The 23,169-nt window shown below is 50.9% G+C and overlaps 1 protein-coding gene across 1 annotated transcript; it reads left to right on the plus strand.

Annotated features, from left to right (window-relative positions):
* Positions 1–773: 773 nt before the first annotated feature.
* LRRC75B (leucine rich repeat containing 75B) lies at positions 774–21,033 on the plus strand. Its single transcript, XM_064392642.1, has 4 exons — positions 774–1,316; positions 5,800–5,928; positions 8,795–8,907; positions 19,362–21,033. Exons 1-4 carry the CDS (start codon positions 789–791, stop codon positions 19,882–19,884), a joined length of 1,293 nt encoding a protein of 430 aa, XP_064248712.1. The 5' UTR covers positions 774–788; the 3' UTR covers positions 19,885–21,033.
* The last annotated feature ends 2,136 nt before the right edge of the window (positions 21,034–23,169 follow it).

Raw genomic sequence — 23,169 nt, forward strand, 5'->3', positions numbered from 1 at the left:
AGAGGCTGTCATGATGCAAAGCACCCACATCTCCATCCCCATTCACGGCTCAGAGGAAGGTTGAGAAGGAAAATGATCCTTTCAGGCTCTGTACCACAAAAAGCCATGGCCATCCCCCTTCCCCCAAAGTGAGAGCCCTATAGCCACAACATTCTTCCACAGATGCATTGGCTGGTGCTTGTCCACGGATGCACAAGGCAGTGGGAGCCCCAGGCTGCTCCTATAGCTGTGTGCCCTCACATTACAGCCCCTGCTCTGCATTCAGGACTCACAGTCTGCCGCGGGCACCTGGGCTCACTGTGGTGATAGTCCTGATAGGAGTCAGCTTATGGCTCCAATTCCAAAAAGTAGGGCAGGCTGAGCCACTGCTGGGAGCATGATTGAGTTGCCTGCAAGATCTCGGTGGCTGGAGATGGGATCCAGACTTTGCTTTTTCCCATCCTGTTGGATGGCAGTGATTTTGTCTGAGGAAAAGCATGTGCTAAACTTGCTGTGCACTGCTGGAGGAGGGAAGAATGCATACAAGGAAAACAGTTCTACCCACAGCAGGTGAGGAACAGTGCCAGCATCGTACTATCAGTTGCAGATGACGGGTGGTGGGCAAAATTCCTGCCACCTTCTAGATTAGTAAAACACCTCCTCTAGGTCCAACAGCAGACTGATAGCAAACACAGCCCACAGAAGCAGTCCCTGCAGATGGTGTGTTTTGAACTACCATTAATCTAGACAACCTTTTGCGGTGTTCAAAGAGTTTGTCCAGGGATAAAATAGCTCCCAAAAATGCCTGGATGGCAGGAGCAGTCTCGGCAGCACCCGCTCTCTCTTTGTCTTGCCCACCGAGCATCTCCCGGCAGAACAAGCCCGGGAGGAGGAGGCGCCTGGGGCGCAGCGGGGCAGCGGGGCTGGGCACGGAGCCCGCAGCAGCGGAGCCCCGGCAGCCCGGGGAGCCGGGGCGGGGCCGGCCGGGCGGGGCAGCGCGGACCCCCCGCCTCCCCCGGCGCCTCCCCCGGCCCGCAGCCCCGAGCCCGCCCGGTCCGGAGCGCGGCGGCGGCGCGGCCATGGGCTCCCGGCTGAGCCGGCAGAGCAGCCTGGAGGAGGAGGGCGGCGAGGAGCCCTGCCCCGGCAGGCTGGAGGGCGGCCGGGGCGACTTCCACCTCTCCTCGCTGCTCCTGCACCCGCAGAAGCTGCCCGGGGTGCTGCGGAAAGCCTCGCCCGCGCCCTACGTGCGGCGGGTGGGGTGGCTGCGGGAGATCCAGGCCACCATCCGCGAGCACAAGCGGGAGCACGCCGTGCACATCCTCCGGCTGCTCAGGAAGGTACCTGCCGCGGGATGCGGGGTGCGGGATGCGGGATGCGGGGCAGGGACAAAGGGCCGTGCGGGGCCGGGGCTGCAGCCCCCCGGAGCTCTGGCGCAGGGGCCGCGCTGCGGGATGAGGAGCCCCCTCCCCGGCGCTGGGGTGTGCAGCCCTCCTTGGCGGGGCTCTTTGTGCTGCCTCTCCCCGCTCCGTGCCCCGGTCCGTCGGCCGCTCGGTGCCCACCGTGCCAGGCGACAGCAGGCACCTCCCCGACCCCCAGCCGGGGCACAGAGAGGGGCTGGGAGGGAGCTGTCAGGGGGACTGTGCTGCACGCAGGAGAAGGGGGGTCCGGGCTCGGGCTGTGCTCACCCACACCCCTCCATGCCAGCCCGCGGGTGTGCTCAGGATTGATGCCCTCACTGCCACCACATCCCATTACGGCCACTCAGCCAGACTGGCTGAGATATATCTGGGAAACTCCAAAATGGCTTTGGAGGGCACCTCTGGGACAGTCGAGGCTGAGAGGAGAGGTAAAGGGGTCAGTGTATCAGTGGGAGCATGTTTCAGTCTGCCGCCATTCAGGAACAGAAAAGCCAGTGTGCAGACAGTGTGGTGCCAAACTGATGCTAAGGACAGAGCCCTGCTGCTGGAACAGAGCCATCTCCTCCATCACTCACTGCTACCATCACTTTCCAGCCAAACTCAGCTGCCCCAAACTGCAGGCAACTCTGACTGATAGCACAGGGGACAAAGCCCACCTCTGATGTGGACACCAAACACCATCAGTTTGTAGCTTGTCATGTTGCTTCATTAGATAATGATCATCTAACTTCATCTTGGGAATGTACATTATTTCTTGCCTTAGTGGCAAGTGGCCTTTGGGTGTGAGTGGCTCACTGGATGCTTGTTCACCCACACCACCAGCTGCAGGGAGCTGCATGAACAGCCCTGTCTGCTCTGCATGTCCAGGGTTTTACAACACATCTGACAGTGGTGCTCACTGCCCTGGGCTACCAGCAAGCTACACACTCACAGGTAAGAATTCACAGGATGAAAAATTACATCTCTGCTTTTCCTGTCCACTACTTTAGCATTCACTTGAAGATTGTTACCAGCACCACACTCTTGCTGCCACATGTGCAGACAGATAAACTCACAGCAAACCTCTGTGTGTGCACCAGTATGGCAGACAAGGGTTGAATAAGATTTGGAAGGCAGTTTTGGAGAGGCAGTATTACATGAAGCTTGTGAAGAAAGAGAGGTGACCATTCACTTCATGGATGTGGCAATGTAACATGAACAGGCTTTACTAGGGTATGCCAGAGGCCAGAACCACAGAATGTCATTTTCTGTAGTGCTCAGCACCTCTCCTGGAGACGGAAGCACTGACACCTTCCACAGACCCTGGAGGTCTCCAGAAGGTCCATCTGTGAACAGGCAGGGTTTGAGTGCTAAGTTCCAGGGCCATATGGAATGGAGGGTCATTTCTAAGCTCCTTTCAGGATCAGTTAAACACTTGGCTTCCCCACATCTGCGCTTGAGAATTACCATGTCACGAGCATTCACATTTTGCCTGCTGCCTTTCCAGTTCCCCATGTTATTCCTGGTCCCCAATTCTGCCTGGCCATGTTGAAACAGTGACTGTCTGCCCATCTGCTCACAGCAGAACAGTGGGACATGCATCCTGTAATCACAACATCTTCTACCAAGCAAGATGGGAACCCATCCAGCAACACCCCAAAGCCTCTGGTTCACTGAGAACTCAGAGGTTTCAGAGGCAGAGGCTTTACACCACTAAGGTGTCACCGAGTCTGGGGTCATGTAATCACCACCAGTCCCCCTCACGTGTCCAATGTCAGCTTCAGGTCAGCCTTTTTTTCCTAACTCACAGATTTTCCTCACTCCACAGCCAAGTTCATCCCTTAGCTTGGTCCCCAGCGTGTCCCTCCTTACCTTGGCAGTGTCACGCTCTCGGGAGCCACAGATTAATGTGTCCCAGGTGAGGGTCTGTTTGTTACCTGGAAAAAGAGAGATACCTTGTTCACTCTAGTGGACAGGGAGGATGTTTAACACCACACCTCGTCACCGTGCCTTGGGCCAGGGTGCAAACACCCCAGAGAAGGCAGAGAAATGGTGGGAGTGGAACTGCAGGCTGCTCAGGTGAGCAGAGAGCTCAGCCAGACCAGAGGACACGGGGTCCCCTGTGTGCCTCCTGCTGCTCCCAGCACACCCCCCTTGCCCAGCCCTGCAGGTGGACCCTGCTGATGGATCTGCCAGTGGCTTTTCACCTGTGGGCTGCAGACTTCAAAAGGCTGCAGACTGTTCTAGGATGTTCAGAGGGTGTGATAATGTAAAGCAAGCAAGGCAGGCAGAAGCAGATCCACTAACAGAGATGTGAGATCCCAGCATTTCAGAGGACTGCATGGAGAACAGCTGCAAACTGCAGGTGCATGTGTGCTTTGTACATGAACACTTGGACAGCTCCACTGCACACCATCCACCCCAGAATGCCCACCAGCAGAAGCCAGATCAGCTTTGCTGCTCATCTAGGTGGGCATCACTCAGCTGAAGCCCAGGGAGACGTTAGACGTACACCAGCAAAAAGTCTGGTATAATCTGTTTTCCCTGTGCTGAGATGAAGGCAAAGTGTCATTTTTAAGACAACAGCACTAAGCCAGCTGAACTGGCAAGAGTTATGATATTCTGCTGTCTGCAGCCACCTTTTAGGTGGTACAAAATTTTCCAAGAAATGAGAGAGAGAGGGAGGGAGAGAGGGAAATAAGTAAGATGAGCTGAAAAATGCCTCCGGGCTAAGAATTTATGGAATATCAATGTGAAGTGAACATTTACAGCTATATTACTTACAAAACCCTCGCAGGCAAGATTTATAATGGGAATGCAGATTCATCTTAATGCTATAGTTCCAACTGGGGGAGTTTAATTACTGCTCTGACATCCAGTGCTGCGTGCCCAGCCATGCCATCCTCACGGCAGCTTTCTTCATCTGTGCACATTACACTTGGTGTGGGAGGCTCCATTTCCCTGAAGCCTTATGGTTAAGGGAGACACTGGCATGATGCCTTGGTAGGCTCCTGGCCCATATCCAGCTGTGGCTGTCTGTCCTTCAGGACTGTTCCATTGCTTGGGTTCCTTAAGGGTGTCATTTGTGTACACAGAGTGATGGGGCTGTAAAGTATTTAATTTATTCTCTCTTCCTGTGTCTCTAGCCAGGGTCTCTGTGGGGTTGTGCTTTCTGCTCAATCCAGCATATCCAGAGCAGGATGCAGCACAGGCTTTGATTGGTGCTTGGAGTTAAGATCCCAAACCTCTGCCAGCTATGGCTCTGCCCCTGTTGGTGATGGATGTGCATACATCCAGCTTTTTTCCCCCCTCTCACTCCATTTTTTTTTAGCTCTCAGTCACTGGGTGGTGCCTGAAACATACACTCAGTAGAGCAGTGTGAACATATGGGGCACCCATTTGCTTATTCATTTCTCCTGTCAGCTGCATACAGAATGGGGGGAAAACTTGTTCCCTCCCTTATCTGAGCCCTCCTTATCCACTGAATCAATCCCAGCACCATCCCTACTAGGGAGCTTTTCTGTTCTACATTTCTACACCTAGGGTATTTTTTTTTTGCCCACGTGGCACTTTCATGCGAATATGTGATCTCTCTTTCCCACATTTTTTAAAAATTGTGTTTGTTTTTCACAGCTCTGTGGTGCCTTCTGATTATAACAACTGTGTCAATAATTAGCTCTTTGCTTTCCTCTTAGCAAGAAACAGCTTTGTTCTTTGCAGTATTATCCTGCCCCAGGAAGGCTTTTTGTTCCCAAAGATGCTGAGGTTTCCTCCAAAGGTTCCCCATCCCTGACCCACACAGATAAGTTGCATGGACCACAGTTGTTCCCCTAACTCACACTGTGGAAGATGGAAGAGGAGCTCCTCTGACTGTGCTGTAAAGCCACCTCTAAATTTACCATTGCACCTCATCCTGAGAAATTCACAGCACAGCTAAACTCACACAGGTGGGCAGGACTTCTGCTCAGCCAGCCACCACCAGGGCATATGGCAGCTTCTAAATACCTGAGAAAGGTCTGATTCTTCCAGAAAAGCTGAGATTGGAGAAGCAGCTTTAGAGCCAGCCTTCCTGCTTGGCTTCTTCAGCAGATTCACACATGGAGCTGACAAAACTGTGTTTCTCTGAAGTTAATTCTCTCCAGGCTCCAGGCAGCCTGGAAATGATAGAATTCTCACCTTCCTGTGGTAGGTGGAAATAAGGTGGACTAGCTCAAATTAGCACTGCATCTCATTCAGCTCTCTGGCTGCCTGCACCCCCCAGCACAGTAATGCTGGTCAGACATGCCTGCTTCACCTCTGCTGGATAATTTCCTGTGCTGGGCATCCAGCTGGCACCACATCAGATTTACTTTCTGCTTTCAGAACATCCCATGGATATAGCTCTGAGGAAGCCTGTGTGCCTGACTGTCTGTCTTTGTTGTAGGACCTAGGACTGGAAGGAACATTTCTCAATGAAGTGCTCTACAAAAATGCAACTTTCCTCAACTTGGTGGATCCCATCTCCCATGACCTGCTGATGAGCCTTGCCAGAGATCTGCAGTGTCCCAAAAAGGTGAATTCTTCCTCAGCTCAGTGAATGCTTTGGCACAGCACAAAGCAGAGAGCCCTACTGGGGCAGCTGGTGCTGCAATCAATCCTCCAGAGCCAGGCAGTGTGCCCTGGCAGTGGCAGCATATGGATTGTGGGGCATATTTCTGTAGAAATCAGTTAAAGCTACCTCAGAATGTGAATGCAGCTGAAGGAGGGGATGGCTATGTGCACAGATATTAGAAAATAACTTTTTGTGTCCACAGGGCAGAGAGACAATCACTGGTATCACGGGGTTCAAAGCAATTAGAGCTCATGGAGCTGCAGAGGAGAGCAGAGATCTCTGCAGGAAAACCATCTCTCTCTTCCTGGGCCCTTTGCCATATGCAACTACCTCAACCCAGCATTATTTCCCCCCATAAACTCTCAGAGTTCCCCACAGAGAATGGTGCTGCAGGAATATATTGCCACTGGGGGTTCAGGAAACAAATGTGTTGTGTGCACAGTATCCCTGCATGCTCCATCACTTTGCTTCAGAGGTTGAGGAGAGCAGAGACAGAAAGGCAGGGCTGAGAACAGACAAACATCACTGGTGTCCCAGTCCCACTGCCACAACCAGCATTGATTTCTGTTACCCTTTGCCACCACAGACACTTGGATTTGCAATGTTGCTCATTAGGCTTGGCAAGTGTCATGTTTGCTTTGTAAGGAGAGGAATAGAGTGAATTTCTTTATTCAAAGAGAGATATTAAGAACACACAGCTCAGAGCAAGCAGCAGTGCCCCAGGGAATACACCAAATGCCTGGTGTAGATTAGTGGCATTTCTAACCTTGTTCTGCCATCTCCTGAGGCTCACTGATAACAATTAACCAGTCATGTCTCAACAGACAAACCACATTTAGCCAGAGTTTAATCATCATTATTAGGCTGCAGCACAGCCTGAAAAAAACCAAACCTTTCCAAGTGTAATGTCTGTGTAATTCATGTAAGCATTTGAAGGAAGGGCTGGGTTGCAGCAGTAGCATCTCTTTAACCACACTTCACTTGACCTCATCTCCAGCTGTTCTACCAGACCTTCTCCAAGGCCGTGCTGTGCAGTGCCCCTCAGGGCAGGCAGCAGGAGGGGATCTCGCTCTAATCCAGTACCCATGTGTTTGGCAGATAACACATTGCCATTTTTATACACCTGCTTATCCCCCCACTCTAGTTTCATGCCTTATGGATGCACTGACACACGTACCATTACATAAGAAATTGTTTTCCCAATTCCTAAGGAAGATGCTGAGCACCTGAGTTGCCCTTCAAGGCCAGCAGAGGTTTAATTAAATGCTTGTAGAAATTCAATACCTACAGCACCAGCACCCTTCCCAGAACAATGCCAGCCCACGTCCCCTCTCCGACCCTGGCTGAGCATCTGGTGGGTGTAACTGCATTACAGGCAAGCAGGCTGAGTGCAATTCCCAGTCTGTCAGTGGAAATTAGATCAGGGAGCACACAGGAAAGAACAGGAGGGTAACTCAGCTGTGAGCCAACAATCGCTCGCAGGGCTTTGTGCCAGCTCTGTACTGGAGCCTGCTGTGCACGTGCACCCACTTGGAGAGGTTTGCTGTTGTAGGTGACAGCAGAGTGCCAGCTGCAGCCCTGCCGGCACAGCAGGAGTCTAGAGCAAGGCACCTAAGCCAAAGGCATGGGCCAGTCCCTGTGGGGTTCCTAGGGAGGCTGGGATGGGGATCAGGGGGTGCTCAGCTGAGCAGAAGGCTGGGATCCCTCTCCCCGTGGCACAGGAGGATTGCCACAGGCTGGCAGTGCATCCCTGGGGAGTTCAGCTGGTTCAGGGACTGCTGAGCAAAGTCACAGAGCAGCTGTTGGCCCCCAGTGCAGTGCTTTAACTGCTCACAGTAAGGGATAAATCAGTGCATTCCCTGACAGCTTTACTGGGTGTTCACCTATCAAATCCCTAAATGCAATGTGGCCCCATGGCTGGAAGGCTGAGGGGTGGGAATGCAGGTGTCTGTCAGCAACTGGAAAATACAATAGAGAAGGCAGAAGTCCCAGCCTTCAGCAGCTGCCATTTGCCATTCTGCTTCAGCCGAGGAAGAGGTTCTGTTCCAAGTCATGGCACTAAAGAACATGTGCAAAAATAACCCAGGAAGGCAGCAACCATGTGGGTGCCTTCTTTTCCTGACAAGTTAGTGCAGGGGCAGGAGGGAACTGCTGGCATTGCAAGCTCCCAAACTCAAACCTCCAGTAGCAGAGTGGACTGCAAGGAAGTAAGATGGACTATGGACTAAGTTCCCTGTCCTGACATCTCCCAGCTAGAACACAGGAGGTTGTGGATTCAGTGTGTCACTGCAGGAGGAGCAAGAAGCACCTTGGGGTGGGCCAAGGGTGCCACTTACTGCCCTTTCCACATCAGGGTGTCAGATAGTCCAGAGACAGAGTCTGGGGAAGCAGGGCAGCAAGGTAATTAATAGAAATGTAGCACAGCCCTGTAACACAAGGAGTTGGCAGCATAGGGGTCCCTGCAACAGGGCATTGTCAGTCACCCCTGCCACAGCCCTAGAAAAGGATCTCCTTTTCTGAGTTTCACTTGTTCCTGGGTAGGCTGTGAAATTGTAGCCCTGCTCTGGGCAGGAACATGCTGGTTGGGCTGGGGTCTTCCTGGCAGTGCAGAACTCCTCCTGCTCCTCCTGCACCCCAGCAGGAGTTGGCATGTGGCAGAGGCATCTCAGGCCTTCTCACTATTCCTCTTTCATTCTCTCTCCTCTTCATCTGCTCCCTTACATACATGACCCTGCTCCACTGCCATCTTTATTCCTTTCCTATCTTCCTCTGCCCTCCTCATGTTCTGCTGTGGTGCAGGCAGTCTAAGCTGTCCCTTTCCCTTTAGGAATATGACCCCTGGAAATCCTCAGACAGGATCTGCAGGCAGCTGATTTACCACCTCACCCCGCACTCGAAATGGCACCGGCACGGGATGCCCCGCAGGAAGTCCCAAGTGTGGTAAGAGCCTGGCAGGGGGTGTCTGGGTGGGCACAGAGGGGATGTGCCTGGGCAAACGGTGCTGCAGCCAAGCACCATCCCAGCCTGCCACCACTCCCCTCCTCAGAGAGACTGCCCTCCTTTCAGAGGACTGAAAACTGTGCAGAGCAGCCTCTTCCAAAACCCAGCCCCAACAGGCCTCTCTGTGATGTGTTTTGCCATTTGCTCCTTTCTGTGTGGAGTTACAGTTCCTCACCCTCTGCAAAGTGCTGAAATCAATCCCCCACGAGGGCACAGCACAGACACCCCTCCTGCAGGGCCTGCAGGGTGTTTGGCCCAGGAGCATGGCCAGGGCTGCCAGCCTGCAAAAACACCCGTGTGCCAGAGGGGGCTGTTCCCAGCTCTGCACCACACCCTAGTTTAAAGCTTCCCTGTAATGGGAAAAGTGTCCCATTACAAGGCAGCACCACTAGCTGATCACCCATTCAGCAGGAACCACTCTGGGGTGGCTGGCAGGGAGGTGACCATCCTTCTTACCTCCCACTTCTCTGCCAGCACCTGGAGAGGGCCCTGGGATGGTGCAGATGCACAGAAAACCCAGCTCAGAGCATGCTGGTCACTGACAGCTCCTGGATGGCAACTGCTTTTCACTATTAGAAGTGTATTTGGACACCCACACTTGTTCCCTGCTTGCCACTTGCTGGTTTTTCTGCCCAGATAAAGAGCAATCCCCATGTACTTTAAATCCACCCCTCCTTCTGTCATTTTCTTGGAGCAAACCCTGTTCCTATGACACAGATCACCACTGCTGAAGAAAAGACAGAGAAGTGACTAAGAAAAGAGCTCATGTCATCCCCATTAGATTCACTGGAATAAATGCAGGATAGAATAAAAAGAAATGCAAAATCAGCAGCACTCTGAGAGTGGCCTTGGGCATTTCTGATGCTTTTGGTCTTTGATGTGTGTGCCAGCAACTTAAAATCCCCCATGAGAATTGACATTTCCATCATACCTTTCATTCTGACTCAGAGGCAGGTTCCCAGTGCATCTTAAGGAATAAAACCCCTAATGCCATGATTTCCAGGCCATCTGCCTCTTGCACCTGTAGCCCCACTTTGCCAGAAGCTGAGCACTCCCAGAGCTCTCACCCCCAGCACCCCAAGGGCAGGACTGTTTGTGCTGCTTTGCAGGTGGCAACCACAGCACAGAACAAGACTGAGCTTTCAGAGCTGAGTGAATCCTTTTCCAGACCCACTTAATGACATTTTCCCTGTAGGATCCTGCAGAATACTGGAGATGGCAGTTCTGACCTCACCCCTGTCTCCTCCCAAGTTTAAAGAGAAGTAGTTCAGAATCCAAACTCCTGCTTGCAGGAAAACCTCTTTTCCAGCTGGACTTGAGGATGAAGAGTCAAACTGGAAGTGATCCCTGTGATTGCACAGCCTGGGGACAGCAGAGGACTGCAAAGTGCTGCAAACCCATCACTTAGTAACAACAGAGGGAAGGTTTGTGGCCAGAGGAAGAGCTCTGGTTCCCGTGAGCACCCCACACAGAGGGGTCAGGCCCCAGGTATTGGCCAGGTACAGAAAAAGCAGGGAGAGGGCAACAAGGCAATGTGCAATAGGTCTAAAATGGGCTGGCCTGCCTGGCTACCACACCCAGTTACAGTGTGTTACGTAAGGCACAAATTAATTTTGATGAAATATTTAACAGCAGTGCTTTCTCTTTTAAGTGTGGAGATGAAATGGTTTGCAGTTTGCAGCAAAAGATGCCTGCAGAGTTGGCATCTGAGGCCGCTGCAAGAAAATGGGTGTTGCCAGTAGCAGGAAGGCAAGAAATAGCTGCTTCATTTGGAGATACCAAGGCATCAGTTTGTTTAGGCAGGCTGTTTTTGTCATGATCCAAATTCTGCACCTCCCTCTGTCTGCTAGTGGGAGAATTTTACTATAGTGTCTGTCTTAAACCCTGTGCCCTTGGCTTGCACCCTTCCTGCTCTTTAGCTCCTGCAAAGAGCAGCAATACTTTGAAGGAATTTCTAAAATCTAGTGGGGGTTAAGGACAGCAGGGAGGAATCTGTGCATGAGACCACATTCAGAAACCAAATTCTCCTCTTGCTTTTGCAGCCTCCTGGGCTTTGGCATCTGGCTTTCACAGAGCTGATGCCGGACTCCCTTGTTCTCTGAAATGCAATTTTTACTTTCTGCATCATGTTAGATGGGTCCAGGAGATAATTAGCAAGCCCAGCCATACAGAGAGCTTGGAGCATCTGCCAGGTTTTAATTACATTTGGGCTGTTATGGAGATGTGGTACTGCAATTCTGGAGTCAGATCACGCACCAGGTGTTTGTCCCCACTGCCAAACCAGTGGGTCACAAAAAAACTAACAGCAGTTACATCCCCAGCTACTCTCAGAGGGACCCACATCCAGCAGGTACACACCTGAGCCACCCATGAACTGGTAAGGCAGAAAGGGTAAGAGACATTTCTTCAAGCAGTGCTGTTTCAGTCCACAGGCAGAGCCCGTACAGAAAGCTTATTGTGGGTCATGGACTCAATGCAACAGCAGCTGGAGGGAGCAGGAGACATCCAGCCCAGGCTCTGTCTGGTTTCTGTGCTTGACCAAAGTGCTGAAGGTGAAGCTGGGAGCAGCTTGCCCTGCCTCCATGCCTGTGGGTTCCCTGGAGTGCCTGTATGCCTTGTACAAGGAAGGGTTGCAGTCCCCAGCTGTGCAGCCACCCACAGAGACCATTTCAGCTGCCCTGGTGATACTCAGACTGAGTTTGCCACACTGAAAAGAAGGGGCTCCTTTCCTGCAAAATCCTGTCTCGGGTTTGCAGCCAACAGCCTGCACCCCACTGGCACTGCCCTACTTGGGTTGGCTGCCTGATCAAAGTAGGAAGATAAGCTCTTGCAGATTTACTCTGGGGGTTTTAAAATTGAAAGCTCAAAAGCTGGAGGATAAGATTTCTGCAGCATTTTTTTGCAGCAGGGACTAGCATAACTACTACACAATTTTCAGTCCTTCATATCCTAGAGGGAATTTAGTTTTAGCACCATTTTACAGTTGTATAGATCACTCCCACTTAACGAGCAGAATACATCCTGGAGTGTTGTATAACTCCAGCTTCACTTTCTCATTAAATTGATGTTTAGTGTGTAAAGAGTAATGGATTAAGAAATGCTCCATTATACAGACATCGACCTTTTAGGCTATCAGTGCCACTTCTGTGGCATTTTGACAGATGAAGAACTTTTAGATGTTATTAATTCTTGTTTTCAGAATTCTTGGGGCCTCTTGCCATGCTGATTTCAATAAAACTGTCACCATCTGCTGCCAGAACAGGGTGGGACCCAGAGGGTGTATTATTTTTGAGGGCCAGACACACTGGGCTGCAGTTCAGAGCAGAGAGGGAGAAGGGTATCAGGTGAAGACTGCCTTTGTCTGGAGAGCTGGATCACAGTCTGGTACTGTGATTAGGAAGCTCTGGATTACAACTGAACTGTCTTGGCAAGGCCATGTAGGGAACCTTAATGCATCTTCCACTTGCATCATCCCCAGAGCTGGCTACTTTAGTGTAACTACTTCCTTTCCTGAGTGCAGAGGATCAAACCTGGATCCACATAGCAGGCAGGCAGTAGACACACAGCTTTATAATTGTGAAAAAAAAAAACCCCAAATTTTTCACACAGTGGCCTGTTCTGGCAGAGCAAAGGCAGTTGTGTGCATGGAGTTAACTCCCAAACCACATGTATATGGCCTTTCCTTTCCACAAATCTCACCACAGCTTTACTTTGCTCATCTGAGTGAATTTCATCACGGCTAATCCAAAGTGGGTGGAGAGCAGAGTATCCCTTCTGGGCTTGTTGCTCCCTTTCTGTTATTGATGTGCATTGGCCAGACATTGCAGCATTAGATGCACTTTTAAAATGCAGTGAAAGCACTTGTGTCTAGAGGACTTCAAGGAAACAGCTCTAAAGGGCTTCACATCTTTTTTTTTCCTTGAAAACATCACTCAGCACTGAGGCTGACAGTTCTGGCAGATGAGATCCCAGGCTTCACATGGCATGAGGAGAATATTAACTAGAGCTTTGTGTCACCCTTATGCAACAGGGCAAACAGGCACCATCATTCCTGCTCTAGGGAGGGGAAGCCAAGTCAGTTAACTAAAGCCACATGGTAAACATCCTATGGGAGCACAGGAGCTGCCCCACACACTGTTTCCAAGAAACTGCTGCTCCCAGAGATGTCAGGTGAACAGACATGAGCTGGTGGATGAGTTGTGGACAGGCAGGAATTGTGCCCTCATCTGACAGTGCAGAGCATCCCAAACACTACCCCTGAGGAGGGTTCCCAGCAGCATCAAGAGCCCACACATTTGGAAAGGCTGTCAGAGGTGGCAGAAAGGGTCACCCAGCAGCTTGACACTGCCCTGTCAGAGTCAGGAGTAAAAAGGCCAAGGCTGGCAGGCAAGAGAAGCAGGACACTTTGGTGGAGAGACAGTGAGTGAAATAACAGAGGCTGGGTGGAAGGGGGTAGTTAAAAGCAATCAGCAGAGACCTTGTGCCTTTGTGACTCTTACCCAGTTGAAGGTCTGACAAGGACATGGGTCAATACATGATATTTACACCTTCAAGGACAGAGTGACAGCAGAGGCAGGAAGAGAGAGGCACTGAGCTGCATCAACAGCTGCTGATTTCCATGTCCCACCCCAGCTGGGAGTGAGACAGGAGAAAGGCTACCTTTGCCTCCTCTCCACAGCTGGTCAAAAGAGCTTGGGCACAAGGATGGGGATGTGACTAAGGGAGTTCTCAAGGAAGTGACCTATTTGTGCACTGCCTCCATCCTCACAGCAGGGCCAGGCCCAGCCTTGGATCAGCTGGGGCTGGGTTAGTCCAGCTCAGTACTTTTGAGGCTTCTCTTTCTTTTTCCATGTTGCATTAGAGGCAGCTAAAGCCAGCCCTGCACAGCAGCACCCTGTGCCACTGGGGAAGAAAAGCAAGCAGATTATGCTAAGTAGGCAATTAAAAAGCTCAGAATCCATCCCCTAAATCACTGCTCAAAGCAGGGAAGCCTTTCAGACATGCCTGAGGTTCTGTGCAAGAAAGAGCAGCTGAGAGATACCTGACTCATGGCTAATTAGCCACGACCGGCAGTGCCTGTTAATGACAGAGGGGATACACATTAATGGGAATTTCTGGCATCAGCAAAGTTTTATATTTGGAGACAAATTTAATGTAAAAATAAAAGACAGAGGGGTAGAAAGCTGGCAATTCTCCAGAGAAATAGGCATGAAGTAGTGAGCACCCCTCATTAGCAAAATTCCTCTCTTACTGTCTCCTCCCAGCCTTTCTCCATAGCATGGAGACAAGGAAATGAGCTGAGACTCCAGGAACTTCAACATTCTTGGGCTGAACAAGCTCCCCCAAACCCCACCAAGCTAACAAGAGGTCAGACACCACTGTGACTCTACAAGTCCCAACAGGGCAACACTCAGGAGCCATGACTTCCCTTCTGTGCTGCCACCAAAGAATTTAGCTGATGAGCAAGAAATTGATGGGATTCAGTGCTAATAAAATAACCAAACATGCTGAGCCTGCAGCTTCATGGACTTGAAGAAGGACCTGGAAGATGGCCTGAGGGTTAATTTTCTTGGGGCAGATCCTGGAGACAAACAACTAGCAATTAATTTCAGATCTCCTAATTGGACCATTTCAAGACAAGCTCTGTATTTGCTTGTGCTAGCTGAGTTCCCAGGAGGCTGGAGCACTGGCTGGGTGTTAGTGGAAAGAGGAAGATTTTTATCCCAAAATAAATCTTTGGGAAGCACAAGATGGTTTCACCTCTTTCCCAGCCCACATTTCTCACTGAGGATTTTATTTCCAGACACCCACAGGTCTGTCAGGCCCCTGCTCTGTCTGGAGTGATCCAGAATGGATCTCCCATAGCCAGGCTCAAAGTGCAGCCTAGGGACTGCTGGTAATGCCTGCTGAAGAGTAGAGCTGGCACCCAGGGAAGGGATAAGTGGCAGTGAGGGCGGGAGGAAGACTGCCTCCTTGTCCTTGGGAGCAAGGCCACACCCCAAGAAGGGAGTTGGGAACAATGCAAAGTAAAACCTTTCACATGAGAAGCAAGGAGATGTACCTCAAAGAGCTCCCATCCCTCAGCAGGGGTGGACAAGGGCTGCAAGCAGGGTGCTGATCCTTTATAAACAGGACTGCTGCACCCCCAGGCAGGCATCCCAGGGGCTGGGCTGCTGATTGTCCTTGTTTCTTGCTCAAAGTTTCCAAGAATTTCTCACTTGCAAGCCATTTCTCCAGCATTTGAGGGAGTGGGGGGCTGTTTCCTCTCTAGGCTTGCTGCAGATAATACAAACACAGTCTGCTGCCTTGCATCCAGGGTGCAGATCCTTGTTAGATGCAAATCCTCACAATTACAAATGTGCCCTGAGCACCAGTTGCAGAAGCAGTAGGTTGGTCCAGCCCCCGGTGCTCTGCAGCCTCTGTCCACAAGTCCCACGGGCATCAAGAGCCACGTTGCTAAGTAGCTGTTGTATATCACACAAAAGAAAAAAAGCCTTCTGCAGCTGAAGCAATCTTAAAGCCTGTTTCAAGTACAAAAATTAGGGGATAATGCATGACCCATTTCCTTGGAAATAAACCTAGTATTTTCTCAGCTGCTGCACAAGTGACTGAGAGCTTGGTGCTCTGTGTACCATGCCCCTCTCCCCCCAAGAAACAGAGCTTAACAGACCTCCAAAAAATATCAAGTGCCAAATAATTCAGAGTAAAGCATCTACCCACATCTCCTTGACCCATTTCTGACTGCAGACCCATTTTCCCCTAAAGCAATAGAGAGAGTGGGTAGCTATTCCATGCCTTGCCTTAGGGATGGGTTTAGTTGTGCCTCTTGGAGCTGCACAGAAACACCAGGGAGGCGAGGAGGATGCTGCCAGGGTTCACAGCATGCGTGGGGTGTTGCATCTCATGCTTCAGCACTTACCAGAGAGCTGAGGGCCTGGCTGCAGCATAGGGCTGTGTTCACCAGGATGAGGCTCCTACAAACACATCCCTACAAGAGGCATTTTTATAGGCAAGAGAACAGCTTAAACACAGGAGGGAGCCCCCCGTCCTGAGACAGGAGGCCCAGAGTCACCCTGGCAGGTACAGCAATGAGGGCAAAAGGAAGCAGCAAAAAACACAGGAAAGGAAAGAAAAACCAGCCAGCAAAGAAGGGAGGGCGGGCTCTGGCACAGGACAGGACGGTTTAAGCACATTCAGCTGGGAGCAGTCCAGTCTGGAGAATCAATTATGGGAAGATAATTTGTCTGCTTGATTAAAGCCTCCTTGGGGTATTGGCTCGGTGCTGGGGAGAGCAGCAGAAGGTACCTGTTGTGGTGAGAGCACGATCTGTGACTTATTACTGCAGTCTCCACACGGCAGCCACAGGAGGGGAGGGAGGCTCAACCGGCAGAGACAGACGAGCACATTGCTTTTGTCTTTCAGACATTTCCCTTCAGTCATCACTGTCTGCACTCAGAGCCAAGTCGCTCCAGAGGGGACCCCAAGAGCCTCTCAAACTTGTCCCCTTTTAAGAAAGCTGCTGCTGCAGACAGGAAAAACGGCACCTGGTGCTGAGGCAGCGGAGCGGAGCCGGCTCAGACGTGCCCTCCAGTGGTCCCCACTCCAGCCTGGCTCCCATCCCCACTCCAAACCAGCCTCGTGCCCTGGAGCTTTGTAAAAGGGAAGGTCTGAGGAGGCTTTGCACAGACAGAGACAAGGTTTAGGGCTGGGGAATGTGCCCCTATGCTTGTGTCCCTTTCTGTGTCCCCCACCCACCCAGGATCTGCCTGGGGAGGAGGATTTCCAGGAGCCACCAGCTGTGTTCATACAGAACAGGCACTGAAGTACTTACAGGCTTGTTCCTATGCTTGTTTATCCTGTATTCCCCACACTCCCAAGAAAGGCTTATTCTAAACCCCTACAGGCCAGAGAAGGCTGCTGTATCCCTTGTATCAGCCCCTGGTGGATCCAGGGGACAGTTACCCTGTGCACTCACGTTCACACTCCATTTCACTTTTCCCTGTTTCACTTGATCCACATGAATGCACACCTGCACTGTGCATTGGATGCTCTGTTCTGCTAGAACAAGTACTCCAGATCAAACACCCAGATAAAATACTTAGCATGACTAAAAGGTTAACTGGTGTTGTGCTAGGGGAAACCTGAGATGTTTCCAGCTTCGAGGATGGTCCCTGATAAATTTCATCCAAGATGAACCCTCTTTTGTGGTAGACTGTGCTACACCACTGCACAGTGATTGGTGACAAACTATACCAAAACACACACATAGTTTTTCAAGAGAGTTGAAGAAATAGAGCTCCCAGAAGCCTGGGCTGATGTCAAGCATGTCTTGGATCAGCAGGAAAAGGGAGACTTGCTCAGTGCCACCCAGACCACAGCATGCACAGTTCACACCTGCTGCTGCAGCACGTAAGAGAACTGCACTGCTGCTACAATGTGGAATCCTATGTGGTGGATTAATTCTTCACAGTCCCATCTCTGGGGCCCAGATAGTGGAGGGATATCAAGTACCATCTTCAAGGCCCTTTGGAGATCTCCCTTGTGTGCTCAGACTAATTATAATTCCCCAGCACATCAGTCCCTGCTGTTTGACAGGACAGAAAAGCACTGCTCCCCTTGCCCCTCCTGTGATCCACTGAGGTGTGGTGTGGGTCATCTGATGTGTAAATATTTTGTAATACATTTTACTTACAATGCTTCAGGTGTGAATAGAAGTTAATTCATGCTGTTATTAGCTCTCTGCAGTGACAGCTCATTAGTCCAAATGCATGCTTGCAGTTATGGTTTCAGCCTTGCACAGTGAATTCCCATGGGAAATACAAGGACACATGGAAGTACCCTGAACAAAGCACTGCTAAACCCAGGGCAGGAATTTGTGGGCTTAAGAACTGACAGGGCAGGACACGAGGTCTTTCTGCCTCATGCTCCTACAAGGAAGTGCAGCTGCAGGTTTGTGCCAGTGTTGAACATGTCCACAGAGGGCTGTGGCCTGCACTGGTGCACATTTACTGACTTATGTCAACACATGCTTATAGGGGATTATTAAGGGCTGAAATTTCTAGGATGCCACGAAGTGCATATGTAAAGCAAAGCTCAGAGGCAGTGCCACATGCTCTGCAGAGCTCCAGCAGGGCCTGGCAATGCTGAGGCTTGTGGGGACATTCTCACCTGCCACGGGAGCTCCTGCGGTGCTGTAGCCTCCTCCAAGGAAATTGCATGTCCCCATGTACCCATTGCTTTCAGGGACTGGCTGTGCCACAGGTGTGCAGGACACTACAGAGAGCCAGATAGGAAGAGTGGGGACCTTCAAAGTGGTGGTTAATGCTTAACCCACCCTGATCCTCCCAAACTCAATATGGCACTTACAAGACCCCCTGAGCACATGACTGGGGGGGTCCTACCAGGGCTCCCATGTCCTTAAGGCAAGATGTGTCTGAAAGAGCAGCAAGATTAACACAATTTACAGTAAGGGATTAGGTTCTCCTGTGTTACACCAACACACGTTTCTACTCAATTTTGGAACACAGCCCCCAACAGCTCCTGTAGCCCCACAGTTCCCATTCTCACAGCACTCTTACGAACCCACAGTCCATCATTAAGCTCCATACCCCACTCTCTTTGCATCCCAGCAGCCTCACAACACAGCTTTCCTACCTCCTCCTCACTCCCTTGGCCAGGCAGACAATAAAAGAAATGGCTGAAGCCCTCTCTTAGCACCCTTATGCCCTCCCTGCCTCCTCGTAGCTGCAGCAGATCCCAGATGATCTGCTGACCACAGAGACCCAAATAGGCAGCCACTGGTGCTGCTTACTGACTAAGTGCTGCTTGTGAAGGCTTTTAAAGGGACACGCAGTAAATCCATTCCTGGAGTGCAGTTTGCCTATCTCTTGTTTTCCTGATGAAGCATCAATTTCTCAGACATTTAACACGGCTCTCCTCTGTAGCACAGACCTTGGCATTCACCTGGAGAGGCAGCTCACAAACAGCCCCCACACAGAGTAAACCAGTGCTTTTGGAAAGTTTGCTTGCCTTGGTTATTTTTGCTTTCTATGCATGAGCGCCTGTATGGGCACATACAGACAAACCCTTTGACATCTGCTAGTGGGAGACACTTTAGCAACCTGTGTTGAGCCAGTCCTGGCAAAGTTTATGTGTAAGTGCTAAAAATACACAGCAAAGCCCCAGAACAGTCTGCCCTGAGGTATGGTGCAAATGCTTGAAACAAGCATTTGTGAGCTCTGTTAACCCTTTCCTTAACGTTCTAGCCCATGTTGTTAATGAGTTCTCCCTGTCCCAAATGCTCTCTCACTTGGGTGAGATGGATGGGAGCGCTCCCCTTAATGACGCTTAAACCTTCATGACCTCTCTCCATGTCTCCCCTTCTCCACCATCAGCCTGAAGACCAGCCTGCAGAAGAAGGTGAGCCAGGACTCCATGGATTTGTCAGGGATCCCCCTGACCATGCGGGATGTCCACCGCATGGCCTACTACCTGCAGAACAACGGGGACCGCCTGACCTCGGTGGACCTGAGCTTCACGGAGCTCAACGACGACATGGTGCGCCTGCTGCTGCCCTTCCTCTGGGCGCTCCCCAAGCTCACCCACCTGTCCCTCAACGGCAACCGCCTGACGCGGGCCACCATGAAGGAGCTGACTGACACCATGAAGGACATGAACAAGTTCCCTTGCCTGGCCTGGGTTGACCTCGGCAACAACGTGGACGTCTCCTCCATGCCGCAGCCGCTGCTCGTGGGCCTGCGCAAGCGCCTCAGCCAGCAGACCACGCTGCCGACCATCTATGAGGCGCTTGATTGCGACTCTGAGATCGCCGGCGGGCACGAGGGCAGCCAGCCAGAGGATGAAGCAGCCGGAAGCACCCCGCCACGTGCTTTTTCTCAGCAGGGCTGCGAGAGGTGACTGAGCAACCGGCCGGAGCTGGCACGCTGAAGCAACCCCAAGGAGAAATTTTGAGCACAAACATCAAGCAGAGGGCCAGCTTGACCGGCTTCCCTTGGCTCTTTTCTCTCGCCTTCCCTGACATCTTCCCCCCCCACCTGCTGTGAGACAAAAGCCTGTCGTCCCCCCACAACGTGTTCCGCTCCCTCCCCTCGCTGCCAAACCCACTGCCCATGTTCCAGAGAGGAACCAGTGACTTACAGTGAACCTGGTCCCCAGGCAGGGTCTCACTGGAAGACGGGAAAAGACCTGTCGGAGTCAAGAATATCCTCCAGCAGCCATTGGGTTGAGGGAAAGGGGTTGGGGGGAACCTAAAACAGAAACAGGCTTGTAGTTTACTTCCTTTCTTCCTTTTCCTATGCACCTTGGAAACCTTGGGACCTGCAGCCTTGAGTGTGAAAGGAGGTACCCCAAGAGCCTAGTGCTGTGGAGCTTAGTGGAAGGGCTCAGAGGCCAGAGCTGGAGCCCGGCAGTGTGTCTCCCTCTTGTGTCTGGCTCCTTTTGTTTTGTTTTTTTCCTATTGTGTGTTTTGTATGAACGTCTGAACAAAGGGACCTGGTCAGAGACCATTGGATCACATAGGCTGGGGCGGACACATGGCTTGGAACTGCAGCATCAGGACATTTGCTGTGTGACCGGGGTGAGAGGGAGGGGAAGGAGGCATGTGTTGGTGGGAGCATGGGGGATGGGATGAGTTGGGATGGGATTGGGAGGAGGGGGGAGGAGAGGGAATGGGAACGGTCTTGTGGATTAGTAGGATTGGTTTCAAAAACTGTGCTTTTGTACTAAAATTACAAGTTCCGAGGTACTACAATTGCAAGTTCGAAGTGATGTTGAGGAAAAGCTGACAGCTGAGCACGTAACTGTGGCACTAGAGGAGCAAGCAGTGAATGTGCCAGAGGTGGGTGCTTCCCAACTGGAAGCGCAAAGCTTTGGCTCCTCGTGGCACACTGCACACCTCCTAATGCAGCCACGACGTGAGCAGCTGCATCACCATTTCCAATGCTGTCCAGAAACCAAGCCACTGATGCAGAATTTCCAGTGTTTTCCACATTGCTCATGCTCTATGTAAACATAATAAAGAGTTCTCTTGGACATGAGCGTGAAGCACTTCAGAGTCTGAGTATCTGGGTTGTTCAGAGGTGGTGGAATATGGACCAGGGCCCCCATGCAGTTCCTGAGGGGCAGGATCAGGTACCATTCACATTGGGCAGTGTGGTTCATTCCTTTAGGGAAAGAGAAACCTGGCTGTTCATCTGTGGTAGGCTGCCATCCTTCGTGTTGCAAGGGGCTGGTAGAAGTAAACTGATGAGATTTAGCTGATAAGTCAAGTCCTCTCAATTACTTGTCCCCACAGGAATTCATACTTGGATGAGTTTTTGAAAGAGTTAACAGTTTAAAAAATGAGACATATAAAAAAAACTCCGTAAAAATCCTCACCCTTCTAAATTAACAATGGTAACTTTGCCTTCCTCTGCTGATTGTCTCTGTGAGTCTCAGAGCAGCACATATAAGCAACGCTCCTGTATGAAAACAATACAAATTCACATGGAATAGATACACCTTTCATGCCCTTTACTAATTTTACAAGACATTGCAAGAAGTAAATTGTTGATATTTTTCAAGTGATCTATTCCCTTTGGACCAAGAGCGTGGAGGACACATTGGTGTCTCTGATCAACCACCAAAAGCACCAAATAAAACCAGTTCCCTGAGGAAGAAAGGTGGGATTAGACACTGTGCTGAGCATTACAATCTGACACTGCAAATGCTGGACCAGTCCTATCTGCACTCCAGTCACACACAAAGTGCAGGACCTCATAACCTTCATGTTAACCTGCACAAAGGTCACCACCTGCTCTCTTCTCACAACTCATTTTTCCCTTCTCAGTGTCATATCTTAAAGAATCATAAAAAATTGTTTCACTTGAAAAAGACCTTTGAGGTCGTTGAGTCCAAACATTAACCCAGCACTGCCAAGCCCACCACTAAACCATGTCCTGAGTGCTACAGCTGCATGTCTTTTACACAATTCCAGGAATTGTGTAACTCAACCACTGCCCTGTGTATCCTGTTCAATGCTTGACAACCCAGTCCTGCTGGCCACACTATACCATATACAAGCCAGGATGCCACTGGCCCTTTCCACTCAGCAGCTCTCCAGCTGCTCTTCCCCAAGCCTGGAGTCATGTTTGGGATTGTTGTGACCCAGGTGCAGAACTTGGCACTTGTTGGACCTCAAACGATTGTCCTTGGACCATCAAACCCAGCCTGTCCAAACCCTTCTCAGAACCTTCCTACCCTCCAGCAGATCAACATTTCCATCCAACTCAGTGTCATCTGTGAATTCAGCTGAGGATGCCCTTGGTCCCCTCATCCAGATAATCAATAAAGACATTAAACAGAACTGCTCCACTACTGAGCCCTGGGGAACCCCACCAGTGACAGCCCCAGCTGGCTGCAACTCCATTTACCACCTCTCTCCAGGCTCAGCCCTTCCTTTCCTTCCCTGCTAGGCAAGATATGGTATTAATTTTTTCTTTTCCTTCCAAAATACCTTTCAGAAAAAATGAAAAGTATTTCAAATGTCAGCAAGATCAGCTTAAACTCTTACTGTCTAAGCAGAGCAGCACTGTGCCAAGAAGAAAACTCGGGCACAACGCATTTAAATGAAGGCTTGGAGCTGCCTGGTGAGCCAGTGCATCTCTACAGAGAGGGAGCAGTGCTGCTGAAGGTTTGGTCTTTGGCTCTGAGCACTGCCCCCCTAGGGCTCTGCATCAAGGAATCTTCACAGTTTTTCCATGACAGCAGCACCCCCCTGAAATGAGGTGAGACCCTCAGTGTGTAGTGCACCCCTGACACAGCTGTTCCCTGCAGAGCCCCTGGCTCAGCCCCAGCCTGTTTCAGCCCTGCTCAAAGCTGTGCTTTCAGTCTGAGCTCTGCTACCCAGCAGGGCAGGGATGAGACATTCAGCCCCTTGCAGGGGAATTCTGTGCCAATCTCTGGTGATGCCACCTGCCAGTTGGCAGCTCCAGGATCTGGAGATAAAGCAGGAAACACACTGGTTCAGCTGAGCAGCTGTGGCATGCATGTTTATTCCTCTATATGCACTTGGTTGCTTTGCCACAGAAAGCTCCCCATGGAGAACTGGTTGTGAATAAATATGTGAAAATGCCAATTACGAAGTCCTGCCACTGCTTCTTGGATGAACTTTGATGGGGTGTAACTCAGCAGAAACAATCCCAG

The sequence above is a fragment of the Passer domesticus genome, chromosome 17 (genome assembly GCF_036417665.1).
Source record: "Passer domesticus isolate bPasDom1 chromosome 17, bPasDom1.hap1, whole genome shotgun sequence".
In the NCBI taxonomy this organism is placed as follows: domain Eukaryota; kingdom Metazoa; phylum Chordata; class Aves; order Passeriformes; family Passeridae; genus Passer; species Passer domesticus.